At 39.2% G+C, this 26,085-nt stretch overlaps 1 protein-coding gene and 1 long non-coding RNA gene across 3 annotated transcripts in view; one reads left to right on the top strand and one right to left on the bottom strand.

The window, feature by feature from the left end:
• The window catches only part of MINDY4 (MINDY lysine 48 deubiquitinase 4), a 70,471-nt gene that overhangs the window by 11,854 nt on the left and 32,532 nt on the right, over nucleotides 1–26,085 (bottom strand). For both annotated transcript variants that reach the window (XM_041408912.1, XM_041408911.1), the window contains exons 14-15: nucleotides 9,773–9,836; nucleotides 7,333–7,494 (exon numbers count right to left, since the gene is read on the bottom strand). In XM_041408912.1, the coding sequence (XP_041264846.1) occupies nucleotides 7,333–7,494; nucleotides 9,773–9,836 (226 nt within the window). The remainder of the gene's footprint in view (nucleotides 1–7,332; nucleotides 7,495–9,772; nucleotides 9,837–26,085) is intronic.
• Nucleotides 20,254–25,032, top strand: LOC121338195. The gene is made up of 3 exons (XR_005952995.1): nucleotides 20,254–20,602; nucleotides 24,117–24,162; nucleotides 24,921–25,032. It is a non-coding gene; the product is annotated as an uncharacterized LOC121338195 (long non-coding RNA).

The following is a 26,085-nucleotide window of genomic DNA, read 5'->3' as shown; positions in this document are numbered from 1 at the left end:
TGTACAAAATATAACATGGAACCATGCTGCTGACAAGGTAAGGACAACCCTCGCTGTGAGGATTCCTTTGGCTGCTTCTTCAAGCCTCAGCTGTCATGTGGAGCAGAATCACTGAGTCATTTGGGTTGGAAAAGACCTCCAGGCCCATCGAGCCCAGCCTCTGACTGAACGTCACCTCGACAACCGGAGCAGAGCACTGAGTGCCACATCCAGTGGTTTCTTCAATACTCCCAGGAATGAGGACTCCACCACCTCCCTGGGCAGCACATTCCAACATCTGACCACACTTCCAGTGAAGAAATTACTGCTGGTGTCCTGCCTGACCCTCCCCTGGTGCAGCTTGAGGCCGTTTCCTCTTGTCCTGTCCCTTGTTGCCTGGCAGAAGAGGCTGACCCTCACCTCACCACACCTCCTGTCAGGGAGTTCAGGGAGCAATAAGGTCATCCCTGAGCCTCCTTTTCTCCAGGATCACCACCCCCAGCTCCCTCAGCAGCTCCTCACAGGACTGACTCCCCAGACCCTTCCCATACACAGAATTATGCCCTCATTAGATTGCTCCAGCTGGTGAGGCCTGAGGGCTTCCTCAGCTGCACGACCAGCCTCCTTGGTGGCAGTAATAGTGGATAAAACCTGGAATAAATCCTGGAAACGGGACAGGGAAGAACACCCAGTGTTCTGACTCCTCAGGAAACCCCTCAAACTCAGCAGTGGCTGTGTCATCCAACAAGAGCCTGGCAGAGAACAGAGCTGACTGAGACCCCTTCCTTCCAGTGTTATCCCTACATCTGCAGGGCTGAATTCCAAAGACAAATCAGGCATATGTGACTTGAACTCTTTTTGGGAAATATTTTTTTTTAATAACAGCTCACTGGCTGTCCTTTTATCACTATTCAAGTGTTGGTTTTCCAGCAGCCTCATTACTCATTTTCAGGCAAAAGGAAAGTAAGAGGAGAATGAATGAGGTGTCCGTTCATGCTGCATTTCTTCAATTCCTAGAGAGACTTCCCTAACCCTGATCCTCTCCCTTACAAAACCCTCAAGAATGCTCACAAATTTCAGAAACACCATTCTGAGCTTTGGGAAACATCAACTTTTCAAAAGCAAGCACCTTCAAAGGGCTCATTCTCCATCTGATATCTCTGTGTATTCACACAATGGTGAAATTCAGCCTACAGACAAGTATTTATTGCTGGAGAATTATCCCAACAGATCTGCCAGAATGAGTGGATGGTACCTCCACTCATTCTGGAGTGCCCTAATTTGTCCCTTGAACAAGGCCAACTTTTGCCATATGTATTAAAAAAAACAAACCAAACAACCAAAAAAAAACCCCAAAAAACCAAAACAAACCAACAAGAGAATGTGATGGCAAAACCAAGCAGGGCTACTGGTTATGATCTGATGGCATTTAGGAGTTTTATCACTTAACATAATTTAACCTCCTTGCATGTAGGACTTTACTATTCATTTTCTAGTTATAATAAATCACTCCTTGCTTTATGTTTCTTTCCCTGAGTGCAGCTGCTAGAGATGTTTATTTGAGAAGCAATCACAGTGTGTAATGGTTCCACAGAGGGCTGGGTTCTGCCAAACTGAGGAATTTCTGGTAGGATTGACAGGCAAAAAGATAATTACACCAAGCTTTCAGAGTTACAGGCAATAGCCCATTGTTTGTCCTGTCAGTGTTTTATTCCCCACAGCTGCAGTGACCTTTTCTGAATGAATATTGAACAGTGTTCCAGGGGTGCTCAGAGTGAAGTGTCAGTGGTGTAAAATCAGCCACATTTTCAGCAGCCCTTGGGGAGCAGTGACCCCACTGACCTAGGTCACCCCTCAAACACCAGCTCAGCCACATCACTGCTGTCGCTGCAGATAATTAAGGGACACTTAATTATGGGTGAGGGTGAAGTTATTGCCATTGCCAAATACTGGATTTTCCATCAGATTGAGAAAACTAAAATTATTGTTTATGAGATGTGACATTCAGAATATGCATTATGCCAGATGAGACAGAAATTCAAGAGTTTTTAGCCATAGATTTATAAAATAATAGCCAACACTACTGCTACACTGGAATTTTAGGTAATTTCTCTGCAGCTTTGGATCCTTTTTTTTTCTTCTTCTTTTTTTTTTTTTTTTTTTTTTTTTTTTTTTTTTTTTTTAGAAAAGGAAATCTTTCTGATAATGAACAGGGAAAAAAAAAAGACATGACTGAAGAAGAACAGAAAGAGATGTGGGTTAAATCCTAGGATTCCCAAAGCGAAGAGACTCCTGGAAAGCACTGGCTTCTGATTAAAGTTCCCTTATACTGCCATGGTGTGAAAGGCAGCAGGTGTGGAAAGGAAAACAGACCTCAGGGTGCCAGGCAGCCTCAAATCTCTTCTTTATCCCTGTCCCACTCAGCTGCTTTTCTGGAATGTCCCAAAAAAATGAAGAAATCTTGAGGGAGATTCAGACCCTCCCTCAGATTTCAGCATTTTGCCATTTCCTCACTACACACAAAGTTTACAGCCTACTTCAGGGAGTTACATCACTGCAATGACAAGGACAGGGCAGGATTCAGCCCACAGAACACTTCTGCATTTATTTCTAGGCCCTCTAATGCAAGTTAGCCCTCGGGCTTTGGCTGTAAAATCAAATAAGCAAGAGATGGGTATTGTCAGAAATTCAGACCCTCCCATTCACCAGTGATGCAGGGAGTTGGCTGAACTCCTACCTGATGCATTTTCATCCTAAAAAGCACCTAAAGTGAGATGGGATAAATCCAGATCCAAATGCAGGTGTTTATAATCTAGACAGACATGTGGGAAATATCTGACTTCTCATTTTCTGCTTTACCTGTTTGCAAAGCATGCAGAGCTCTTCTAAACATGTGGGCTCTGTTATCCTCATTGTCTTAAATAAAAACTCTGTGATTCTATTTCATTTGGAAGGATGTTGACAGGGAAGCAATCCCAATACCCCAGCAACAGTGACTGGCCTCTGGGAGAACAAGTGGCCATAACTCAGAGGACAATAGGGTTTCATTAAAGAAAATTTCAGTTCCAGGCTAGAAAGGGAGATGTAAAAACAAGGAATGAAGAACAGATTTTCTCAAAGACCAATGCTTTGTCAGTCTTGTTTCAGTCAAATTTGAATGTACTCCATGTTTTTGTCCACAGTGATTCTCACTGAAGTCTTACATAAATAGCAGCTTCCTCTGCTGCACCTACAGGGCACAACTTTTACCCCTATTCCTGAAAAATAAATGGAAAATTGAAGCCAACCACCAGTTTCCATTTTGCACTTGTGTGTTTTTGTGGTTGGTTCCTCAGAGGAGGTGGTTAAAACCCTCTTTCCAAACTTTCCCCTCCACAACCCCACCAATGGCCTGGCTTGAATCCAGCCCATCTGATGGGGAAAAGGGATTGTTTAGGGGACACATTTCCCTGGGAAGAAGGTTATAGGAGGGCAAAAGCACAGGTGAGGTGCCAGGAGACAGAGCCTGTATGCTGAATTTCATCATTCAGGCCTTGTCATAGCACACAGTGGTTTCTTCAAAAGGACCAAAGATAATATTTCCCATCTGTGGAATTTTAATGAATAAATTCTGTTTGTTTCAGTTGCTTTGCTCTGTTTTTGAAAGGAAATAGGGAAAATGTGTGCAGCTTTTTTGTCAATGCCCTCCACATTTTCAGAGAGGCAAAAACTAAAAAGCATCAGGTCCCTTGAAGTGCTGGGGCAGTCAGGAATCAGAGTAGGGTGAATTTGGGAGGTCAGACAACAGGAGTTTTAACTGACAGGACAGCTTAAAGCAGGAGAGAACTGGTGAAAACAAAGACAAATCAGAGAGAAGGCTCAAAAGTGACAAATAACTTTGAATATTTCCATTTTTTCACATACAACAGCACATACCTAAAGCAGTTTGAAAAAAAACATTTCAGAAGGATGGTGAAATTCATCAGCCAGCACCACACTGCCTTTAAAATGAGAGATCCAGACTGTACTCATCCCAGTTCAGCCAGGAGCTTGCTGGGTGACTCATTGGGATGAGCACTTTGACTTTTATTAGCCCTCTGTGCAAAGTGGAAATGACACTTGCCACTCTTGCAAAGCACAGATCTGCTAACAGGAAATGGCATGTAAATGTTATATATTATTGTTATTATTACAATTACTCGTGTTAATTAGCACTGTGGTGTTTGTTAATTGGTTGTTAATATTATTAAAGAATTAGCAAGTTATGAACGATAATAATGATAATAATCTGTTAAATTTATTACCTGAGAATGCAGATTATTTTTCCCTTTTTTGCTGTTATTTAATGACCTGGCATCAACATGAGGAGCCTCTTCTTTCATCTCTTCCTACTTTTAACATCTTAAAACACTTTGAAAGGAAGATTTCATCATTCTAAGCCTTTTCACCTGCAATTTTAATATGGTATTTAGGCCAAAGGCTCTGACCCAAACACAGGGATTTTCTCATCCAGGAGTGCTAAAACTGTGCTCAAATCATCCCCCTCTCCAAGGTCTTGTCCCTGCTGAGAAACCACTCGGCTTCCCTGAGACTGAACTGCGGCATGCTGCAGCTCAGTAGACAGAGCAAACCCCCAGCAATTCCATTTGGAAATGTTTTCATTGCTTGACCTGCTCTAAATAAATCCCAGGGAATTTATAATTTCAATCTGGGCTTCTAAGTTAAATGTGTAAGATCACATGGAATTGATATTGCTTAGCACAAAGAAAAGAAACACCAAGATGTGTAACTTGCCTGCTGAAAAGTAGCAGAATTGGACTTTTAGCTTTTTCCCCCCATTAAAATCCAGAATCTCACTGTGAAACTAAACGTTTGCACATGAAACAGATGGAATGGATCCATCTGTCATTGTGAAACAATTTGCAGCAAGTAATTACACTGCAAAAACTCCACGGAGTTTGGTGATACGTCAGGACTGAGAGTGATGACTGAACATGAACAATTCCAGACAAATTACTCGGGGCACACGTTTTTCTCATCAGCAAAGATAACACAGGATCCACTGGAGGAGATGAATGGATGGGGAACAGAGGGATTCTCCAGGCTGGAAGAAAAGGAATGGATCATTTTCTTTGGATTTGCCACTGTTGGAGTTTGAGGATTAATTTACAGTATCTGCAAGTCAGAAGCCACGCCAAGGGAGTTGTGGATTACACACAAATGCTCCACAGTAGAAAAATGAGATAAAATGGTAGAGAAGTCTTCTTCCATGTGGATTTACTCCATCTAGCCTGCAATCTTGAATATCCATCCTAAATGTGTTGGTAAGTTGGAACAAGTCTGGAGCAGGGAAATAAAAACAAGCTTTGGACAGGATGTGCTGATGAAAAAGGGAGGCACTCTTACATCAGCTGCAAATGCCCAGAGGATGGGGATCAATTGTTTAGGGGGCAGGTTGGATTATGAGCAAAATTATAATTAGAGGAAACTAAGTAAATGAAGAGTCTGATTTATTAATAGTATTTCCAAACACAGGCTGTGTAGTAGATATGAAAATCTCCAAATTCACAAGAACCTGTAAATCTGTATTTGCATTTATTCATGTTTTAGAGTAGAGATGGATGAGCAGAACTGTAAGATCACAGTTATATGCACTAAAATCAATTAAAAAATGGCTATCTGAATAAAAAGGCAGGAACTTCATGGATACAGATTTTTAAAAGAAACTCTGCTATATAACAGGACACAAAAATATCCTGAGTTATCCCCTGAGAGATTGGCTGGATGTGACCTAAAGGGAGTTTTCTGACTCCAGTGTCTATGATTCACCATATAGCACGCTCAGGATTTTCTTACTGCTGGAAACAAAAAATAAACTCAACCAAAATTGACAGTCCTTTTCCATGGCTGGCTTCAGTTACCAGCTCAGAGCCACACTGTAATTGGATGTTGAGAGGAATAAAAGAGTCACTTTGAAAGACAAACTCTATTCTCAGTTCCACCTCTGCAAACTGCCACTGACATTTCTTTTTCCTTAACTGCTCTAAATTTTATAACAGGAAGCAGAATCTGGCCCCTCATGCTGAAGCCACAGTGGAGACTCCCCAGTTTTGGGCCAAAATCCACCAGAATCTGACTTTTGTCCCAGTCCTAAGCAGACATTGCCTCTGAAGTGAAAGACAGAGAACACCCAGATGTTCTTAATAAAAAGCAGGACCATTTGCAGCAGATGCCCAACTAGCGTAGACTCTTAAAAATAAAAAAAGGAAACTGTGTCTACTGGAGTTTCTGGAACTGATTAAGTCACTGGCTTGGAAAAACAGATCCTTGCTCACGAGTCCAGCTCCCATGCAAGAGCCCAGCAGTGGAAAGAGATCCCCTCTACCATATAATTTGGAGAATAAGTGGAAAATGGTGTCTGAATCTCTGGGTAACTTATTTTATTTTTAGAGGGCAGGTGGTAAGAAATAGCTCTTACCTGCCCTGACCTCATTTACCATTTTGCTACTCCCAAGTCATTTTCCTCACTGGAGAATGGAAAAAATGCTGGAGTGGTGCATAACCATTTTTTGAGGGTTTAAATGTCATAATGTTTATAGAAAAGAAAAAGAAGTGTGAACTAGACACAGAAGCTTATCTATTTTTAGTCCACTCTGTTCTGAATTAATCTGATTTGGGTACACTGAAAAGCTGTCTTGACTGAATTCAAGCCTTTTGTAATCCTGTGAATAATGTAAATGATTGTGTTAATTAAAAATAACAAAATCTGTAGTTTGCCAGTAGCAGGAGAATGTAGCTGACTTCAGCCACATGGGAAGGAGTTAAAATCAAGCTTTGTTTTCAGTCACACATTGATATCAGATCAGTAAAAACACATCCTTTGGTAATCACTTTCAAAATTTACAGAGGTGCTGCTGCTGCAAATGCAGGTGGGGCTGCTACAAGTATCTAACAAAAGCAAGAGAATTTCAAATAATATTCCTGGATCAAACACAAGATTTGCTGTTTATGACAGAATGTGTCTTCAGGAAAGATGTCCTCCTGTTGATGGAGAACTAGTGAAATCCTTACACAGGTTTTTCCTGAAGTAAATTAATACTTGTCACCCCTTTGAAAGTTTTAATCTATCTTTTAAATTTCATTATGACTGCAATTGAAATATGACTATCAAAAGCAATTAAATTGAACAATTCCATTGCATTAACAGCTATTTTAATTGTCTTTAATTTTTTTTTACTGGTAACAGAACCACCACTACAGCACAGAAAAGACAAACTGAACCAAGCCAGTAATTTCTCTGCTGCTTTACTTACTCCAAGCTGATCTTAAAAGCAATTGTTTTCTTTTTAATTACATTTTTAATGGAAAGCATACCTGACAGACATCATAGTGCTCAAACAGGGACAGCAAACCAATATCACTGCGACTTGTGATGCCTTTCAAAATGGTGATATTGCCATTCCCAGAGTCCAGCTCAATCACATTGTTGAAAACATTGGACACAGCTTTGCCAGTCAAAAGCAAGTTCACCAATTCCTGTTTGGGACATGTTTGAAATAAAGGAAAAAAAAACCAAAACAAAGTAAACAAAAACCAAACAGTAGTTGATCAGCACAAGACTGATTCAGAATTGATGTGAAGTTACACATGTACATGACCCCCAGTTTATGGACTGGCTTTAGGTTTATGGTTAGGATTAAAATGGATTATAAGAAGATTCCAGATATTTTGGTCAAAGTCTCCCAAAGTAAAATGAGGAAATTATAAAATCATAGAATATCCTGTGTTGGAAGAGACCCACAAGTATCATCCAGTCCAGCTCCTGGACCTGCAAGACACCCCAACAATCCCACCCAGTTCCTGACAGCTTTGTCTAAATCCTCCTGCAGCTCTGGCAGCCTTGGGGCTGTGACCACTCCCTGGGAGCCTGGGCAGTGCCAGCACCCTCTGGGGGAAAAAACTTTCCCATCTGTGGGTTGAACCTTTTGTTATTCTTTAACTCTGTCCAGCCTCTGTTCTAGGTCAGCCTTCTAAAGGCATCAGGATGCTGTGAGAGACAGTAATGAAAGCTTTGCTGAAGTCCAAATATTAGAGGAGTTTTCAATTTTCATCCTTCTGGATGCAAACTGCTGATAATTTATTTACTCTCACATCCAACTCTCAAACACCTCATGTAAGTGTTGTTTTGGGGTTTTTTTAATGAAAATATTTTGGTTTCCCTTCTCCTCTACAACGAAAAGTACAGCATGAATTATATAAACTCAAAGCCTGTCCAGTACTACATGACATTTCTATATGTGCTTAGTGATGTATTTTGTATAAGGATAAGATTTGTTAAATTATGATTCTTTCTCACTGATTATTTCTGGATGAAATTAAGTCTCCTTCAGTAAGACATTTACCCATATGGACCCTGATTACCAAGATATTGATATTTCCTACTGATATTAATTATTTTTGATTATTTTATTGATTATTGTTATTTATTATTTCCTCTCCAGTTGAAGCAGGGGTGTGTCAGAGGCTAAACACCTGTGAGAGGGTGGGTGGCATTTGCACATGTGAGTGTGCCTGAAGTTCAAGAACAGAGATATGCGATATTTTTCTCAGCTAACATCCCACCAGGACCAGCTGGGGTGCATGAAAGCAGAGCTAACAGCAGACTGTGCTGCAGCAATGAACCAGCTTGCTATTAATAAATAACATATGGCTAAAACCAGGAGGGGAAATTACAAAGAGAAAGTTTCCAGAAAAAAAAAATACTGCAAATTACCATGCCCAAAGACATGAATAACTCTGGTACGGCCAGTTTAGAACTGAACAGAACAGTTTTAAGACAGTTTTAAAAACACTGCACACAATTACAGCTCTGTGTTTCTCCTGAAGGATTCCCCAGAGTTTATAAGCTTTTAATAATATTTTTAGCACTTCTTATTCACCATCACTGATGGTCCACCACCTTCTTGAGGAATCATTGTCTGGTCACAGCACAAAAGTCCTCTAGCAACAAGAGAGGAGCATGAAGCTTGCCTTTGGCAGCCAGAAGGGCAAGAGATGGGATCCTGGGATCACTGAGGAGCTGTAGGATCAGACATGGAACCTCAGGCACCTTTCTGGAGGGCAGGGAGGGAACACAGCAATATCTCAGCACTGAAATCAACCAAGGAGTCCCAAAGAGGCAGATGAGAGGACATGGACACACAGGTACAGGCACATGCAGGCCAAAAAACCAGCCTGCAAAGCAGAACCTCTGAAAGCAAAGACAACAATGAGCCAAGACTCGAGGAAAAAGAAAAAAGGATGAAGGTGCTTGATAATATGGGAATAAGGGAAAAAAAACAAAAGGAAATTGGTGGAGATTTTATAGCATAAATGTCCACCAATTTATTTTCATAAATCATTTTTTCCCCCATACCTAAAAGGGCTGCAAAAGAGCTGCAGAGGGACTTTTCACAAGGGCATGGAATGATGGGACAAGGGGGAATGGCCTTCAGCTGAAAGAGTGTAGGTTTAGCTGATATTAAGAAGAAATTCTTTTCTGAGAGGGTGGTGAGGCCCAGGCACAAGTTGACCTGAGAGGATGTGGATTCCCATCCCTGGAAATGTTCAAGAACAGGCTGGATGGGGCTTGGAGCAAGCTGGGAGAGGGGAAGGTTGGAAGGGTTGGAACAAGATAAGCTTTAAGGTCCCTTCTAACCCAAACCATTCTGTGATTCCATGACTTTATGACTGAAAAATAAGAAATCCATCTCTTCCCAGAGGTCAGTTCACAGCAGAGGCACAGGACATCCCCAAAACTGGACCTTTAGCTCACCTGGGTGCAGTAGCCGTGGCTGCCGATCAGGCGGTTTGTGAGCACATCGAAGTCATTGCGCACCCTGAAGAGGAAAACACAAATGTAAAATCAATTAAATTTCAATACAACTGCATCTTTTCACTAGGCCTAACATCTCTAAATCTTACTGAAAAACAAAACCAAACTGTTTCCCAACCATAAATATAGCCTTGCATTTTTTGAGTCCTTACAAGGTGATTTTTTACATGGCAAAAAAAAAAAAATAACATCTCAACTAAACCTGTGGGAAGCAAAGTTTGATAGAGCTTGAAGGAAACAACTGTAGAGAAGGAAATAAGTCATTGTCACCATCAGAATTTTAGAAATTAGAATTGCTGCACTGTTTGTGTGACAGAATCACAGAATGGGCGAGGTTGGAAGGGACCTCTGGAGGTCCCTTTGACCACCCCATGTCTGGTACCTGTAGCCAATTTTTTTCCATCCACATCTGGGTGGTTTCTGAATCTCTCTAAGGAGACAAACTCCACAAAGTACCTGTGCAACACATTCCAGTACTCAGATAAGATCTGCTGTTTGCTGCTCCTATCATAAATACTTGTAATATATCCATACAATCTACACACTACATTGTCCATGAAAAAAAGAAAAAAAAAAAAAAAAAAAACCAAAACCCTCTAGGTGCACACGTTTATAATGGTGCTGTGTGGCCCCTAATTATATGTTGTGACACCAAAGAGAAAAGTCAGTGAAACTGCATTGCCCATAATTATGGAGTAATGTGTCCCCAAACTAAGTTCACTATCTCATAACTCCTGGAATTACTGAATTAGTGATTGGTTGATGGCCTAAACCATAAAGATTGTAACTGTGATCATTTTTTATTCTGCAGATATAATGGAATTGCAAACATTATTTTATACATGAATAAATGTTTAATCTAGGTTTGAGGAAAATCAATGTTCTGGGGGAGTTGTGGCAATAAAACCAACTGATTAATTCTATGGGTCATAAAAAAGCTATTTTCCTTCAGTATTCAATATGTTGATCTCAATTGTTTTGACTCCATCCTTATTTTGATATTGATACTGAGGTGGAGAGAATGCCTGAATAATGATCAATTAAAATTTAGGTATTCTACACATATCCAGGCTCCTCATTCCCATTTGACTTGCCAAATCTATGCATACAAATATCCATGTTTTTCGACAATTGGCACAATTAATTTTGTTTTAAAATGAAAATATTTTGTTTCTGACAAATCAGGAGTTGAATTGATGTGGTCAGGGTAAAGCTAGCTGAAAATCTCCCCTTAACATTGACACACATGCTCCATTAAAAATCTATTTATTAAGTAAAAAGTCAGGACATTTCCTGTCCTCATCACAAACTTCAGATAACTATATTTTCATAGGTTTTCTTTGAATGACAAAATCAGAATGTAACATATAATTTTGAGGTTTACAACCCTAAAAGTATTTAAAATAATTTTGGAAAAGTCACAGTCATGGAATCACAATTCCCACACATTAGATAATTATTTTCTCACAGGATTTCTTTGGATGCCAAAATCAGAAGGTAACATAATTTTGAGGTTTACAGCCCTAAAAGTATTTAAAATAATTGAAAGAAAGTCAGTTGTGGAATCACAGTTCCCAAACTTTAGGTAATTATTTTCTCATAGGATTTCCTTGAATGTAACGTATAATTTCAAAGTTTACCGCCCTAAAAGTATTTAAAATAATTTAAAGAAAGCCAAAGTCATGGAATCACAATTCCTAAACTTTAGATAATTATTTTCTCACAGGATTTCTTTGAATGTAACATACAATTTTGAGGTTTACTGCCCTAGAAGTATTTAAAATAATTAAGAAAAAAGTCACGGAACCACGATTCCCGTTTTGAAAAACGCATTTTATCCCTTTGGTAAAAACATATTCCATCCCTTTTAAAAATACATATCTTAAAGACAATTCACAAGTCAGTGTCAGACATAACAAAGTGCCACTGACGTCTCTTGCTCGTGTGAAATCAAAGGAAAGGCTGGGGAAAGTGTGCCCGTGACATGGAAAACTCCCTCGTGCACCACTGCAAGGCATGGATGGGATGATAAAAATCTTTGGATTTTGGCCATTTTTCAGTTTTAGCAACAGCCTCATCTCGCCAGCGCCGCGGGCAGAATGTCCAACATGCGTCAGTCGGGGACGAGGGGACATACGCCACACACAATGGCAGGAAGCTCTAATTCCATCTGTAGGCACAAACAATCTGGGAGTCTGGAGGTGGATCTCAGCTCCTGCACAAGAAGCACAACATCTGCCTTCGCCATCAGCCCCGCTGCTGAGGAAACCGACGTCAGGCGCGCGGCCGCGGGATTTACACCTCCGCTCCACGCGGGATTTACACCTCTGCTCCACGCGCCTGGGGCTCCTCTTCCCACCTGCCAAAGGCTCCCCGGCCTCTCTGCAGGTGTGTTTGTGGTGTTTCAGGTGCAAGTGCACCTCGTGGTTTGTAAATATATCAGATGGCCACAATTCTGTGGGTGTTTTCTGCCGCGGTGCGGAGATGTTCGTTTGGGACACTCAAATCTGAAGTGTCCGTTCGTTCTGCTGTGCTGGCTATCAGATGTCAATGCAGACATAATCTATAAATCATTATCACTTATATATGACTCCCCCAGCGTGGAATTTTCCATTTGTAATTTTTAAATCACTTTAGAACAGAAAGAAAACCCATTAATTTGAAGCCAGGAGCCTTTTAATAATCCCAGTGACCATCATACAACGATTTAAGGCTTCACTCCCTGAATTCCTTTTTAATTTACAGCCCAACACGCCACGTGCTGCTGTAACAGAATCACAGATCAGTAAACAGACACTAAAAAGCAACAGTGTTCATGGTAAATATTCCTTTCTTGTGCTGTATTATCACTATTTTCCAGTGTTGTGATAGCTCATATCCCAGCTGGAGAGATGGGTAGGAGAATGTTGGCTGCTCGAGCAGAACAGTGGGGTTTGTCTCTCCTGGTAATATTATAAAATCTATTTAAAAAAAAAAAATTATCCAGGCAGAAAGCAAGATACTGATTTTTTTGACTCTCCTGCATAAAGATTTTAAATCAAGCATGTGTTGCATATGCAGTTTTCAGCAGAAATTATTCCCTGTGCTGACACAAATCCAAAGGTCGACAATGAGAATTTGCTAAATTTCAGGTCACTTGTAAATCTCCCAGCTTGGTTTTTAGTTTTAGTTGTAATGTGTGTGATGTGCTTTATGCCTGCATGAAACCAGGGAAGACAGTTTGGATTCCAAAATATGTACAGAAAGTGAATAAGTGTTAAAGTGTTTTAACATGCTCACAGAATTTAAACAGCATGGCAAAACTCAGCTCCGCATGGTTTATTCACTCTGAGCTCTTCTTTTAAAAATTATTTGTATTAAACCCTTTTTTCTCCCCAAAAAAAGAGTAATTGTGAGCTCTTATCCTGAGGCTTCACTGTCCTTTCAGTCCTCATGCAAGCAAACATTTTTCTCACATTATTATCACACAAAATGAATAACATTATGTGGTGAAACCAAAAGATCTGTAAGGTGGCTTCAGAGTAAAAACTTAATTTACGGCATCTGGAGAAATCTCCTCATGACAGAAATCACCAAAATACAGCTGGTGTGAATTATACCTATATTTTCATGGTTTTTAATGCTGCTGGGTTTAAGGCAGGGATGCCTGAAAGTCCTTCCAGAAAATATCTTTATATATTATAAATTAATTTCCTCTCCATGCTTCTGTTGGTGAATCTGTGTTTATCTTCAGCCTGGTTGTAACTGTTGGTTTCAAGTTATAATTAATGTGTTTATAGAGGATGTTAAGTACTAAATGTGGACAGATGTTCTGAGCCAACCTTTGACTGCTCTGAATTGTCACAGCCATACTGACACCATTTGCTGACTTCCAGACAGTTATTAGAAATCTGCCTAGAAATCAATCCATTCTGGGATATAAAAATAGAAAAAAAAAAATCTAAAAGCTAAAGCCAGATGGACAAAACAACCATTTGAAAGAAGAAACTTTAATGTCATTATAAACCTTAGTACTGATGGCGCATTGATAAAATACACTTCAGTGATCAGCATGGATTCAATAAAGTTTTAAAAGTGCATAAATACAAATCCAAAATATAAATTTTTCAGCACTGGAATCTCCAATATAACATAACCTGTAATCAGATGAACTTTTTCTTAGCAAAAACTAAGTGAAATAAATGTTTTTCAAATGCTTGACATATATTTACTCTCAATTTACTTCCAGAAAAATTCTTGACAAGTCTTCAATGGAAAATAATTATATATTGAATACAAATGTCCCATACAAACTGTAATAGGAATAATCCCAGACTATCACAATGTGAGTCAGTTCATGCCATAGATATCATGTGGCTTGATAACAAAATAAAATAATATAAAAGAGAAATAATATAAAATAATAAAATAGTATAAAAGAAAAAAGAGTGCATTTCAGTAAGTGCTGGCTGGTTCACAGTCCTGAACTCTGAGGCAAAGCTGCCACAGAAAATTGGTGACCTCACTTTGTTCATGGCAACAGACAGTCACATTAACAAACACACAATTACAAGTCTACTCCCAAAATAGATTTGGGGCTGGAAGGGAGAAAAAACTCATCTTCAAGCATAAGGATTTCAAATAATTACAATGGGGATATGGAAAATGACAGGATGGGTGACTGCTTTATTGTGTAAATGTTCCAGAATATTTCTTCTTTTTTTTTTTTTAATACTGGCACATGGCAAAGGTTTCAAATGAATGTCCAAACAAGAAGGGAAGAGCCTCCCTAAAAACGCAAAAATAAAATATTGTTTGGGATTCAGACCAGGGGAAGCAAGGAAGTGGCTTCATTCTTTATTTATCACTTTTGCCACATACCTGCTAATTTCACAAAGTTCTTAAAATGGTCTGCAGGTTAATTCATCAGCTCTGCTGCTCCGCAGTGCTGACAGAATATGGGAAGTATTTATATTTCACAGGGATAGATCTGCTGGGAAAAATGATTAATCTATTGGCATGTTCAACCCACTATTTCATTTTTTTAAAGAAATTATCTTTCTGACTGAATGCAACATCCTCCTGAGTGAGACAGAACAAGCAAAGATATTAAAACTGTATCTGTCTCACTATATTGACCCTGAATAATCTGAATGTGTGAAAGTAACCTGCTAAAATTTGGCCAAAATCTGACAATTTATTTGTTACTGCTCCATTTTGTAGTAGAATCATACTTAATTCTTCCACACCTCTGCAGTCTTTTAATCAATATCCTTTATTTCCCTAAAATAAAATTTAAAAAAAATACTTTCTGAAATGCTTTGATTCTCTAAAGGAAAGGAAAAAGGGAAAAAACATGGTTGGAAAGATGAAAAAGCTGATCAATCACTGCAGGGCAGGGTTCATATCACTGATTTTTTATATCTAAAGATGAACACACATCTAAAGATGAAAATTCCCTCTGGAATTTTTTTAATTTGTGTACATGGAGAGAAACTGGTACATCCTGAAGGAAATTTAGATGACCTTGCTCAGGTAATTTGCAAAGTAGAGGAAGAAACTTCAGGAAAATTCCTTTTCTCCATCTGATGAACACAGTAAAAGGAGCCTGCCACAACCTGGCCACAGCCATCAAACTTCTAAATACCAAGGACTGGAGGGATAAATCACAAATATTCTGGCACTGAAGACAGACTGAGTCTAATTTTTAATTTTTTTACATGAAAAGCTGGGAAGTGAGAAATAAGGTTGATAGAGAAATAAAAACACCCTGAAGCCATTCTTTGAAGAAGACTCCTCAACTGGACAAACCAATTAAAAGTTCAATTTCTCTAAGTTAGCTTACTACAGATTTTAGCTCAATGGAATCTGAGCATTTAGATATTGTAGGGTCAGAGGAATTTCTGATGGTCAGAAGGAAGGAGATTTAAAGAACTGGAGCAGTTTTCCTGTGGGAAGAGGCTGCAGAGACCAGGATCATTTCACTCCATCAGGACACAACTGCTGGACTCCAAGGCAAGGAGATGATTAAGGAAAATTTCCTCACTACTTTTCAAAACTTGAATTCAGCACCACTCCTTAAACTTAATGGGAAATTCAAGGGAAAAAAAAAGAAAAAAAGGAAAAATTCTTTCACAAAACACATTTCTGCATTGCCACAGGGGTTGTGGAGGCCAAACGGATTAAAGAGTTTAGAGAAATTCGTAAAAAGAAAAAAAGGAAAAATTCTTTCACAAAACACATTTCTGCATTGCCACAGGCGTTGTGGAGGCCAAATGGATTAAAGGGTTTAGAGAAATTCGCGGAGGGCAGGTTTCATCAAGGGCTAATAAACTCAGTGACCTGGCAGCTTGGGAAATCCTGGGATTACTGCTGGAAACATGGAGAATATTCCAGCAGAATGATCCTTCACTGCATTTGTTAAGAGAGTTTCCTGTCTTTTCCCTATCAAGGCTTGCAGAACCTTTCCTTGATCCTACAGGAGCAGTCCTATGGAACCAAGGGGCAGCTAAACCCACAAATCTAGGTTGTCCCCAGAAGAATATTCCATGTTTATATCAGCCCTGGCATGGATTACAGCCACACACCACACTGGGATAAAGCAGAATTGTGGAGAGGGAGAAGAGAAGATGATGTTCTCTGCCTGTGGCAGGTAAAACCCAGCCATCCCAGTTACTCTCTTTCACAGAAATTCACATTTCTTGGTTGTTTTCTCAGCTTTCCATGCTCTTCTCAGTGGTAGCTCAGGCCCCTGGAATCTGGTCACACTCTGATGAGGTTTACAGATGCACTTTCTCTCTCTACTAACACTGATCTTTAAATTAAATCACTTTCCCTGCCTTCCTTGTTTATTTACAACCACCACCATCCCAGTTTTTAGGAAACAGTTACATCCCACCTCAAAATTTGCTTTTTTTAAGGCTAGAAAACATAAAAACTTTTGTTCTTTTAGAACAATTGATGAAACAAAGTCCTTCTTCCCTGGTCTGTGCTTTTCCTACACTTCCCTCAGATTTACTGTGTGAACCCAGCCTGCCATGGTGTTTCTCTAAGGACACATCAGTGCCTTGCACAATCCATTAACATTTCTACACCTCCTAAAACTATTCTGATACACCCTCAGAGCAGATCCAAGGCTATTTTTTACTGCTGGCTCAGAGGCACTGTGTGCTCTGCTGCTCCTCATCCTGCCATTCACAGCTGATGAACCCCCCAGGACAGTAGTGAGCAGGGCTCTGTTTACAAAACCTTGCACTTTCTGTAGTGAAAATAAATTCCTTTTTTATTGCCCTCATCAGGAGGCTGAGCCAACTCTTTTACAGCACGATTTGTCCTCTGTATTGACAGGGCCTTTCAGCTTTTCAGTCATCAGGTCACTTCAGCAGCACACCACTCCCTTCTTCCATCTCAGTATCCCAAATGTTTAAGAAAAAAAAAAAAAAAAAAAAAAAAAAAAAAAAAAAAAAAAAAAAAAAGGGGGGGGGGGGGGGGGGGAAATACAGCTCCTCCAGAATTTTGCACTAATATTTGCATTAAAAATTTTGCAATCAAATCAAACCAAATTTGGCCCCTTACCTTCCTGAAACACCCTTGGAAGCCCAAGAATTAGAGCTCCTGGGTTCTGTGAAATTGGATTTTTTTTTTTAAATACACAGGAAGGAATCAGTCTAAAACTTTTAAAAAGTTTTTCCCCATCAGCCCTGTGTATAAGAATCAAACCTTCTGATGCAGTTTTAATTCTGGTAGCCTTTCTAAATCCAGTGATGCCCCCCTGCATCTGCCATCAGGAATGTTTTTAATTTTTAAAGATCAAGTCTGAGGCTTTTAATGGCTGTAGTTTTTGAACTAAAAGATTCTTTTTAAGATAGGTATGTGATAATTTTTGATAATAGTTGTATTAATCATGATACCTTTCAATGTGTGCAGAGATTAATTAGTAAGGCCATTATAAGAGTGGTTTTGGTGGAAAAAAGAAGGGGGAGATGTTGGGGTACACAAAGCAGAGAGTACTTTAGACTTTATAAGCATAAGAGATTTGGTAACAGGATGCTTTGGCAAGAGCAAACAGAACTTTGAGGACTAAATCAAGATTGTAAGAAATCAAATCAGACGGATTTACTGGAAAAAAGAAAATTACATCAAGACTTCTGCAAGCAGGAGATGTTTAAAATGTCTAAGTTTGTTTATGTGACCTTTAACCCAATCATGTTTTAAATCATGTAGTAAACATCACTAGCCTTCCTAGAACAGTATATAAGCATTTGTAGTCCACAATAAAATCAGATTCTCTGACCATCACATGAGTCCCCACCTCCCTCTTCATCACTGATATTAATGTGGGGAATAAAACATTTTAATCCCAGACTGATCATTGACAAACTCCATCAGTCACCTTGCCCATGCTAACAACACTTTTCTGAGTCCCTTTCTTCATCACCTTTAGAATTCTTAAAAGATGTGTTATTTTCACATTAATAAATGATTTTTCATTTGACATATCAAATAAAAAGCTCTTATTAGGTCCCCATTAACTAATTTTATTCTCTTTTTTTTATTTTTTGGGGTTTTTTTAGTTTAACTACCAATTCTCCATTTGCTTCTATAACTGCAAGTCAAGTTACTCTATATTTAAATAAGACATGACAAAGGTAAGCTTTTAGGATCGGGTCCATTCATAAAGTCTGGCACAGCAAGAGAAAGCTTGAAAGTGCTGAATAAATTTAGGAATTCGGTGTATTTTTTCCTTCCCATTGTGTAGCCATCATCACTTTTTCAGGTTAAATTCCACCTGCCACAAATTTGATGCAGTTATTATGCATGAACTCCAACCAGCCATGCTGGCTTTGCACCTGCTGCTCTCCTTACTGAAAGGCAGAATAACATTTTAGACCTGGAGCATTCTTTACATTATTCCTGGTATCAGCCACCTCCACTCTTCACAGAAACCTCACATCTTTTCCTGATATCTTTGTATTAATAAGATAAGGAAATAATTTGTTGTTTCATTTCCTCACGTCTGACCTCATCTGAACCACATTTTTTCTCCATTTTCCAACACCAGGACTCAGACCACTGATGACAGAGAAGGTTGTTGCTCACCACACTTTTCTCATTCCTCTGCACTATTTCAAGAAGTCAGGAAACTCCCCAGAGAATGAGCTAGTAATCTTCTCTTTCTTCAGTCCCTCAGCTTTTTGATTTATCCTGACCAGTTCCACAGGGGGCTGGCTGGATGTTTCAGGGGAGCAATCTGTTTTTATTCCCACAAGTGACCTTCCTGCTGCACATCCACACCAAACTTGCTGTCACTCAGTCTCTAGTTCTCCACTTCTGTTCTGTGAACCCAGCTGGTGACACAGCTGAAATTCCTGAATTTCCTGACCAGGGAAACAGGAGTCACATGTCTCAATTAGTGGGCAAACTCCACAGTTTCCCCCATTTATTATTTTTGGCATTGTTTCCCAGTTCCCCAATCCCTCACCTATCAAGATAACGAACAAAACCAGCATAAAAACATCTTTGTCTTCTTCATTCTGCCCCTTTTTTTCTCAGCTGAGTCTCATTTACTCATTTTTCTTTACCACTAACCTTTGTTCCCTGTCCTCCAGTGCAGCAAACACCCTCAAACCTAATCCAACCTTTCCTCTTCTTTGCCTTTGTGGTCACATTTCCACTTGGGTCACATTCCTTATTTACAGTGTTAAATAGCTTCCTTATATTCACATTTTATTTGGCAAATCCTACACGTTTCTCTAGAGTGAGACCCTACTCTCCTTTCCTGTGTCTTCCAAACCCCCTTTTCCCACCACCTTTTGTCCCTGGGTCCCCTCTCTCTCAAGCATTATTAGGAAGTGACATTTCACACATCAATCTATTCCCTTTTTGAAAGCACAAAGTTTCAAATCTTGCTCTCACATCCTCCCACAAATATTGCTAAGGCTGTCACTGATCATCCCTGTACTCTTGCCTTTTTTTTTTTTTTGAAGGAAAAACATTAAATTCCTTCAAGCAAACTCTCTTCTTTATTACCTTCAGCAGCTGCATTCATTATTCTGCATTTATTAATTGATTCATGTTACCAGCAGCTCTCGCCCAGTGAACATTTTGGCTACAAGGGCCTCTGCCCAATTCCCACAACAGAACCTCAAAGGAAGGGAAGATCCTTAAAATTAGGAATTGCATGCAACCCATTGAGCAGGAGGCACAGAAGTTCATTCACCCCAAAAAAAAAAAAAAATCAATTTTTCCCCACCAAGGTCTGGATCCCACAAATTCTCTCCTATTTGCTCCTCCCCCTGCTCCTGGTAAATCTAACCTGACTTTCTCATGCTGAAACATCACAAATGGCTCTTGGGGAGCTATGAGATTTCTCAAATACATTTTTTAAATATTTTTTTTGTGTCCAGCTCCTTGTTTTTTTAGCACTGTAACATAATTGGCAGCTGTTTCCCCTCAAAACCAGCAGCTTCCCTGTGTTTTTCAAACACCAAAAGCTGTAAAAAACCACGATGACATCTATTTATGTTACATAACTGCAAGCCCTGAGTGCAAACTGCTCCCAGATACAACTTCCCCCTGCTGCTGCTCTCCCAGGCACCCTCAAGTGGAGGGGAAACTACCTTTAAAAAGGTTTTCCCAGAAAACTGGCTCACAGGAAAACCTACTTCCATCAAGAGCTGAGAGTGCCCCAAGTGATGGGAACCCTCATGAGAAGCTGGAATTGGAATTTTTCCCCTGGCCCAGCCAAGAGGATATTTCACAGAGAGCTTTTCTTCAGCATCAGGAGAGAAGGTGAGTCTCAGGGGAACTCCAAATTAGAGACTGGCTCTGGCACAGGAAAAGGTGTCAGCAAAGGAAAGTGGATTGAGGGTGGGGGACCCTTTGTTCCACCCACAGCTCATGAGCCATCACTTTCCTTTTCGAAGTCCTGAAAGAGATTTAAAGTCCAGTAATGTGTCAGAATTGAGGTTATTTTACAGTAAATGATACAGAAAGGATATAGGAAAGGATACAGAAAAAAAAAAATTATTACTGCAGTAATGATCATTTCCTGCTACTAAAAATAATAACTAGAATAGAAATAGAATAAAAACTAATAAAATAAAAACTTCTCTTGATGAGTAAGGCAGACAGAACTGTTAAAATTATATATATAAAAAAATATATAGTTTGCCAATGGGCCAGAAGAGGAAGATTCTTGTAGGATTGCTTGCAACCAGATAAATGATTACAGAGGGAAACCCAAGATGATAAACAGATATATTTAACCATGGCAAAGGGCATAATAATGGGCAACATTTAACCTGATTTGGTGCTTCTGTATGTTTTTATTTCAAAGATGGAGCAGAATGGCAGATTAAAGAGATTTAACTTCTCCAGTTAGGTAAAATAGTACGACAGGAATGAAGAATAAGTGCACAGAATAACATAATTTTAATAATTTGATTCCCTCAAGTGAACAACTGCTCATTAAGAGATTTCAGAGAAGGAGATAAATTGGTAATAATCAAGGACAGAGTTATTGGGTGTGAGAAATCCTACACTGATAAGGAGTCATAATGTGACAATAACAACTGGCTTTTGAAATGCACACTGGCTATTGAAATAAATAAATCAAATAATGAAATGCACAAAAACACCAACTCCAAACAACCAAAATTCCCCAACACCAAAATGGGAACAGCTCAAATAACTCTGAAACAGGTCTGAACACCCTCCTCTGGAGCAGTAAGGGCTACAGAAATGCAATTAATAGAGCTGTGGGATCACAGCAAGGAAGAAGATGTTGACGTGTATTTTCCAAGGTTTATGAGCAGCCAACCTTAATGAAGTACACAGCCTCCTCCTGACTTGCAAAATCAGTCTCCTTTTTTATTTTTCCCACAACTAAAGCCATTGTTTTACTTATTCTCACAGCAACACCTCAGAGAAAACATGAAAAAAAAGACACCCAGTGGCCAATCCTGACTGGAGAGTGACACATGACCTGCTACCAGTAATTGATAAAGAATCCCCAGGTCCACAAAAATGATGCAAACAGAGGAATTTTGATTTGTGAGCAGCACAACGAGCCTGTGCTTCAGATCAGGCTCTGTGCATTGTCTCCAGGTAGCCTGAAAATGGTTTTCCACCCAAGGAATTTTCTTGTTCCACGTGTTCTTTGCTCTCCTGGGTTCCAGTAATGATGATTTTATGCAGTTAAGTTATTGTGGAGGAGGTTTTACAGTGACTTCTGTGAGCCAGAGAGAAGCTGGGTAAGAGGATCCATGTTAACCCCTGAAAGAATTTTCTACCAAGGTCGTTGACACAGAAACCAAGAAAGAAAGGAGGATAAATAAATAAGAGAAACCTGCAACTGCCTGTTCCAATGAGCACTTTGTTTGTCTCTCATGACCAAAAGTATAAAGCTAAGAGAAACCTGCAACTGCCTGTTCCAATGAGCACTTTGTCTCTCGTGACCAAAAGTATAAAGCATAAACTTAGGAGTTTTTTAAGAATGCATAAAAAGCATGCATGCTAGAATAAAAACTTTGAAGCCTTCTAGAAATGGAGTGTGTTGTTTTGTATTGTCTTAAAAATAACAACAAGTTATTGCAGTGATGAGGAAAAATGTGGGAACAGGGCTGGTCAGGAGTTGGAATTTAAAGAAAGCTGAGGATCCTGTGAGTGCATCCAAAGGAGCCACATCCCACTCCAGGAATGGCTTTGCACGAGTAAGCACAGCAAGGAAGGGACCAGGGGTTGGGGAGGATGAGGCAGCATCCAGCAGAGAAAGCAGTGCTGCAGTCCCACTGCAGGCTGGAAATTCAGTCATGCTGGAACCATGGATGCTGAGAAGTTTAAACTTTCTGTGCTTAAAGGCACTGACCCACAAGAGAACACTGCATTTGACCTGAGGCTGTGGAGAAGGCTTCCAAAATTGATTGACAGCACTGGGATTATGGGTGTGTGGTTGGTTAGAAGTGTGTAATATCACAGGGTGGAAAACTTAGAGTTTGGGGTTTTAGAATATAGAAATAAATACGAAGCAAGATAGAAATTTTAGGGCAGAGGCAAGTTGTTCCTCTTTACCTTCTTCTTCCTTCTTCTTCATAGGTTTGAGTGATGTTTTGTAATTGGGCAGAAAAGTCCACATTGCAGGCTTCGAGGGATCAGTTATTGGGTTAAAAAAGGAAATAATCTGTGTCATTTCTTAATTAGATAGCTTAGTCTTAAAAGAGCTTATAACAAAACATTTTTGTGATCATGAATCCACACAGTCAGACTGTAGGGATCACTTGAGTTGGCATTAAAAACACTCCTGAATATTCACAACTTCCCTGCACTCAGTGATGAGGCTCAGTGGGGGCTTCCAGCCCAACTTTTGAGCTCATTCCCTCTCCCATGCATGGAAAATATCCTGTAACTGTTATAAGCATGAAGATCCCAGCACACACCTTGCACACTCAGAAAGATTAGTCCCTTGAGCAGCTATAATATGACTTTTTCAAAAAATTTTTTGCTAGTTGTTAAAAAAAAAAAAACAAAACAACAAATTAAAATTAAAAAAAAAACAGGTAACAATTGTTAGGAACCAGAATTCCTTCCTGTACCAGAAGCAACAACGCGTTCTCAGCAACTTCCTCAGGAATTCTCACTTCTCTCTGGCCATTTGTTATCAGCTCAGGCAGTGATGATCATTAGTGCTCAGAGCATGAAAAACTCATTACCCAAAATCTACAAAGCAGCACAAACTCCTGCATTTCCTGGCATGCGTCCCCCTGAAATAAAAATGCTTCAGATTGCCAGTGATCTTAGAACAACTGCCCAGCAGACCTGGCTGAAAGCTGGAATTTCCATTTGCAGGGGAAGATCTGCAACAATGTAAAAATTATGGAGCTGGACCAAAAAAGCAGCAAAAGCAGCTGGAAACATCAAGGCAGAACACAAAAATGGGGGACATGGGGATAGCATCAAGGCCAGGGGTTTAGGGATGCTGGAGCTTGCACCTTCCATTAATTGCTCTAAATTTATTTGAACCTCTTGATACTTTTGGCCTCCTCATCTCCCAGTACTGAAAGTAATTTATGCTGTGGAAAAAAATTAGAATTATGCTTGTTTTACATCAAAGCCTGAGCTCTACCCTGAGAGCACCCAAGATTTTGGACTCTGAGGAATAATGTATTTAACCTTGTCATGAGTGCCTGAATTTTTACTACTTCCAACTTATTCCTCTTTATTGGTGAAGAAAAAAGATTTTTTTTTAATCTGTGCAAATTAAAGGGAAACTTTGTTTTTGTTGTTTTTGTCTTCCACTTTATTCTAGTACTAATGTGACTTTATTGGCCTGGAGAGACAGGACTACAAGCAAGGTAAAATATGGAAGATCATATATTTATATGAATCCATTAATGTGTTTTTATTCTGTTCTCAACTCTCAACACATGATTTATCTCTTGTCTATCACAGAAAATTAAACTGATGTGTTCAGATAATTCAATTTTTAGTGGTGGTGCTAGAATTTCTCTCCTTTTTTGGTAACAGCCTATTTAAAGCCCATCACTAGGTGAGTACAGTTGTAAGAGTGTTTTTGTCATGTATAATGCTCTCCATTATTAACATTTAATCTCCCATTTTTCATTGACCTATCACTAAAAAGCAGATTTCATTTCACAACTTGATATTTACAGTGTAAAATGTCTTTATGAATAGGTTATTTAGATTTTCTCACTTTATGGGGGAGATAACCAAGCACTTCCTGAGATTATTTATGTCATTTTAAATTAGACATCCAAAATAAGTCAAGTTAATCATGGGGTTTTTTCTCTTTTTTGGAGTTTAAAGGCCTAAATGCAAATATTTACATAGAAAGTAAATAATTCATTGAATCCTGGAGTGGTTTGGGCTGGGAGGGACCTTAAAGCCCAAAGTGCCACCTCTGCCATGGGCAGGGACACCTTCCACTGTCCCAGGGTGCTCCAGCCTGGCCTTGGACACTTCCAGGGATGAGGAGTCCACAACCTCTCTGGGCAATAAAGATCATTAAGACAGATAATTACACTCAAATTTGGAAAAATCTAACTGCTGTCAGCTCCTCAACTAAAATGAAATAATCTTTTTTTCTTTTCAGCGCAATATGCACACAAAAGTCCAGACAACTGAAACTTCCATGGAGTTTTCTGTTGAAAAACCTGCTGATTTTTCTGTAAAAAAAAAAAAAAAAAAAAAAAAAAAAAAAAAAAAATTGGGGCAGAACAATCCCAGGGAGATCTATTACTGGCTGAAATTCCATTATCTAAACCAACTCTTGTTTGTCTTCAGCTGTTCATCCAGAACTATGCCAGTTATGTAAATAATTGCTTACCATGCTGGTAACACTCTCTGAATGGTACATATTTCTTGAGGATATCAGCACTGAGTTATTTGTCTTGATATTTTTAATATCCTAAGAGAAGCAAGGTAACATAGGCAGCTAAATCGATTGCTGAAAATTACATAAACAAAATTCAGTTTGCACTTCTAAAAATAAATTGTGCAAAGGTCTAAAACCACTTTTCATTGTGTTTAAAACCAGAAAAATTCCTATTTCTTGTAAAAAGCGGTACTAATGCAGTGTCTTACACAGTACAAGCTAGAGGAGAAACAGTACTTTAAAAAGAAGTTTTGTGAGAAAATCATGGCAATTCCTCAAAACAGAACTGCACTTCATAAACCCTTCTGAAATTCTGGATCAGATCTGTAAAAATATTTAGATAGTTTAAAACGCAAACAGTCACCCAAAGAAATTGTCATGTTCACTTTAGACACAGCTCCCACAAATAAAAACACAGATGATTGATTGGCCTTGTCATAATCCAGCTGGTAGGAACTGGGAGGTGATGAGGGAGAATATATCCTTGCTTAAATGATTAAAGAAAATTTATCATTTTATAGCAAGCAAAGCAGTGCAGACAGCAGCAATTATGAACCTACAGATCATTACTTGCACAAGTGACTTTACTAATCTGAACCTCTCTGTTGTAACCAGCTCAGAAAAATGAGAATAAATGGCATGTGCCCTGAAATTATCACATAATTTGTGTTAGAGTACAAAAGTGGAGTCAAGCCAAGGGCTGTAGTGTTACTATAAGCAAAAGAAAGGAAGAAATTACAATAAAACGAAAAAAAAAACTCAATCTGCAAACCCTTGCTGGGATCCCAGCAGGTGAGCAACTGATTGTGGATCTCAAATTTGGACTAAGTTGCTCTTTTTTTGCCGAAAACAATGCAGAGCTGTAAGAAATAAAAGCTTCCAT

The sequence above is a fragment of the Onychostruthus taczanowskii genome, unplaced genomic scaffold (assembly GCF_017590055.1).
Source record: "Onychostruthus taczanowskii isolate IOZ18803 unplaced genomic scaffold, ASM1759005v1 scaffold3, whole genome shotgun sequence".
Taxonomy (NCBI): domain Eukaryota; kingdom Metazoa; phylum Chordata; class Aves; order Passeriformes; family Passeridae; genus Onychostruthus; species Onychostruthus taczanowskii.
The sequence above is the reverse complement of the archived record's forward strand: the minus strand, read 5'-3'. Positions and strand labels throughout refer to the sequence as shown.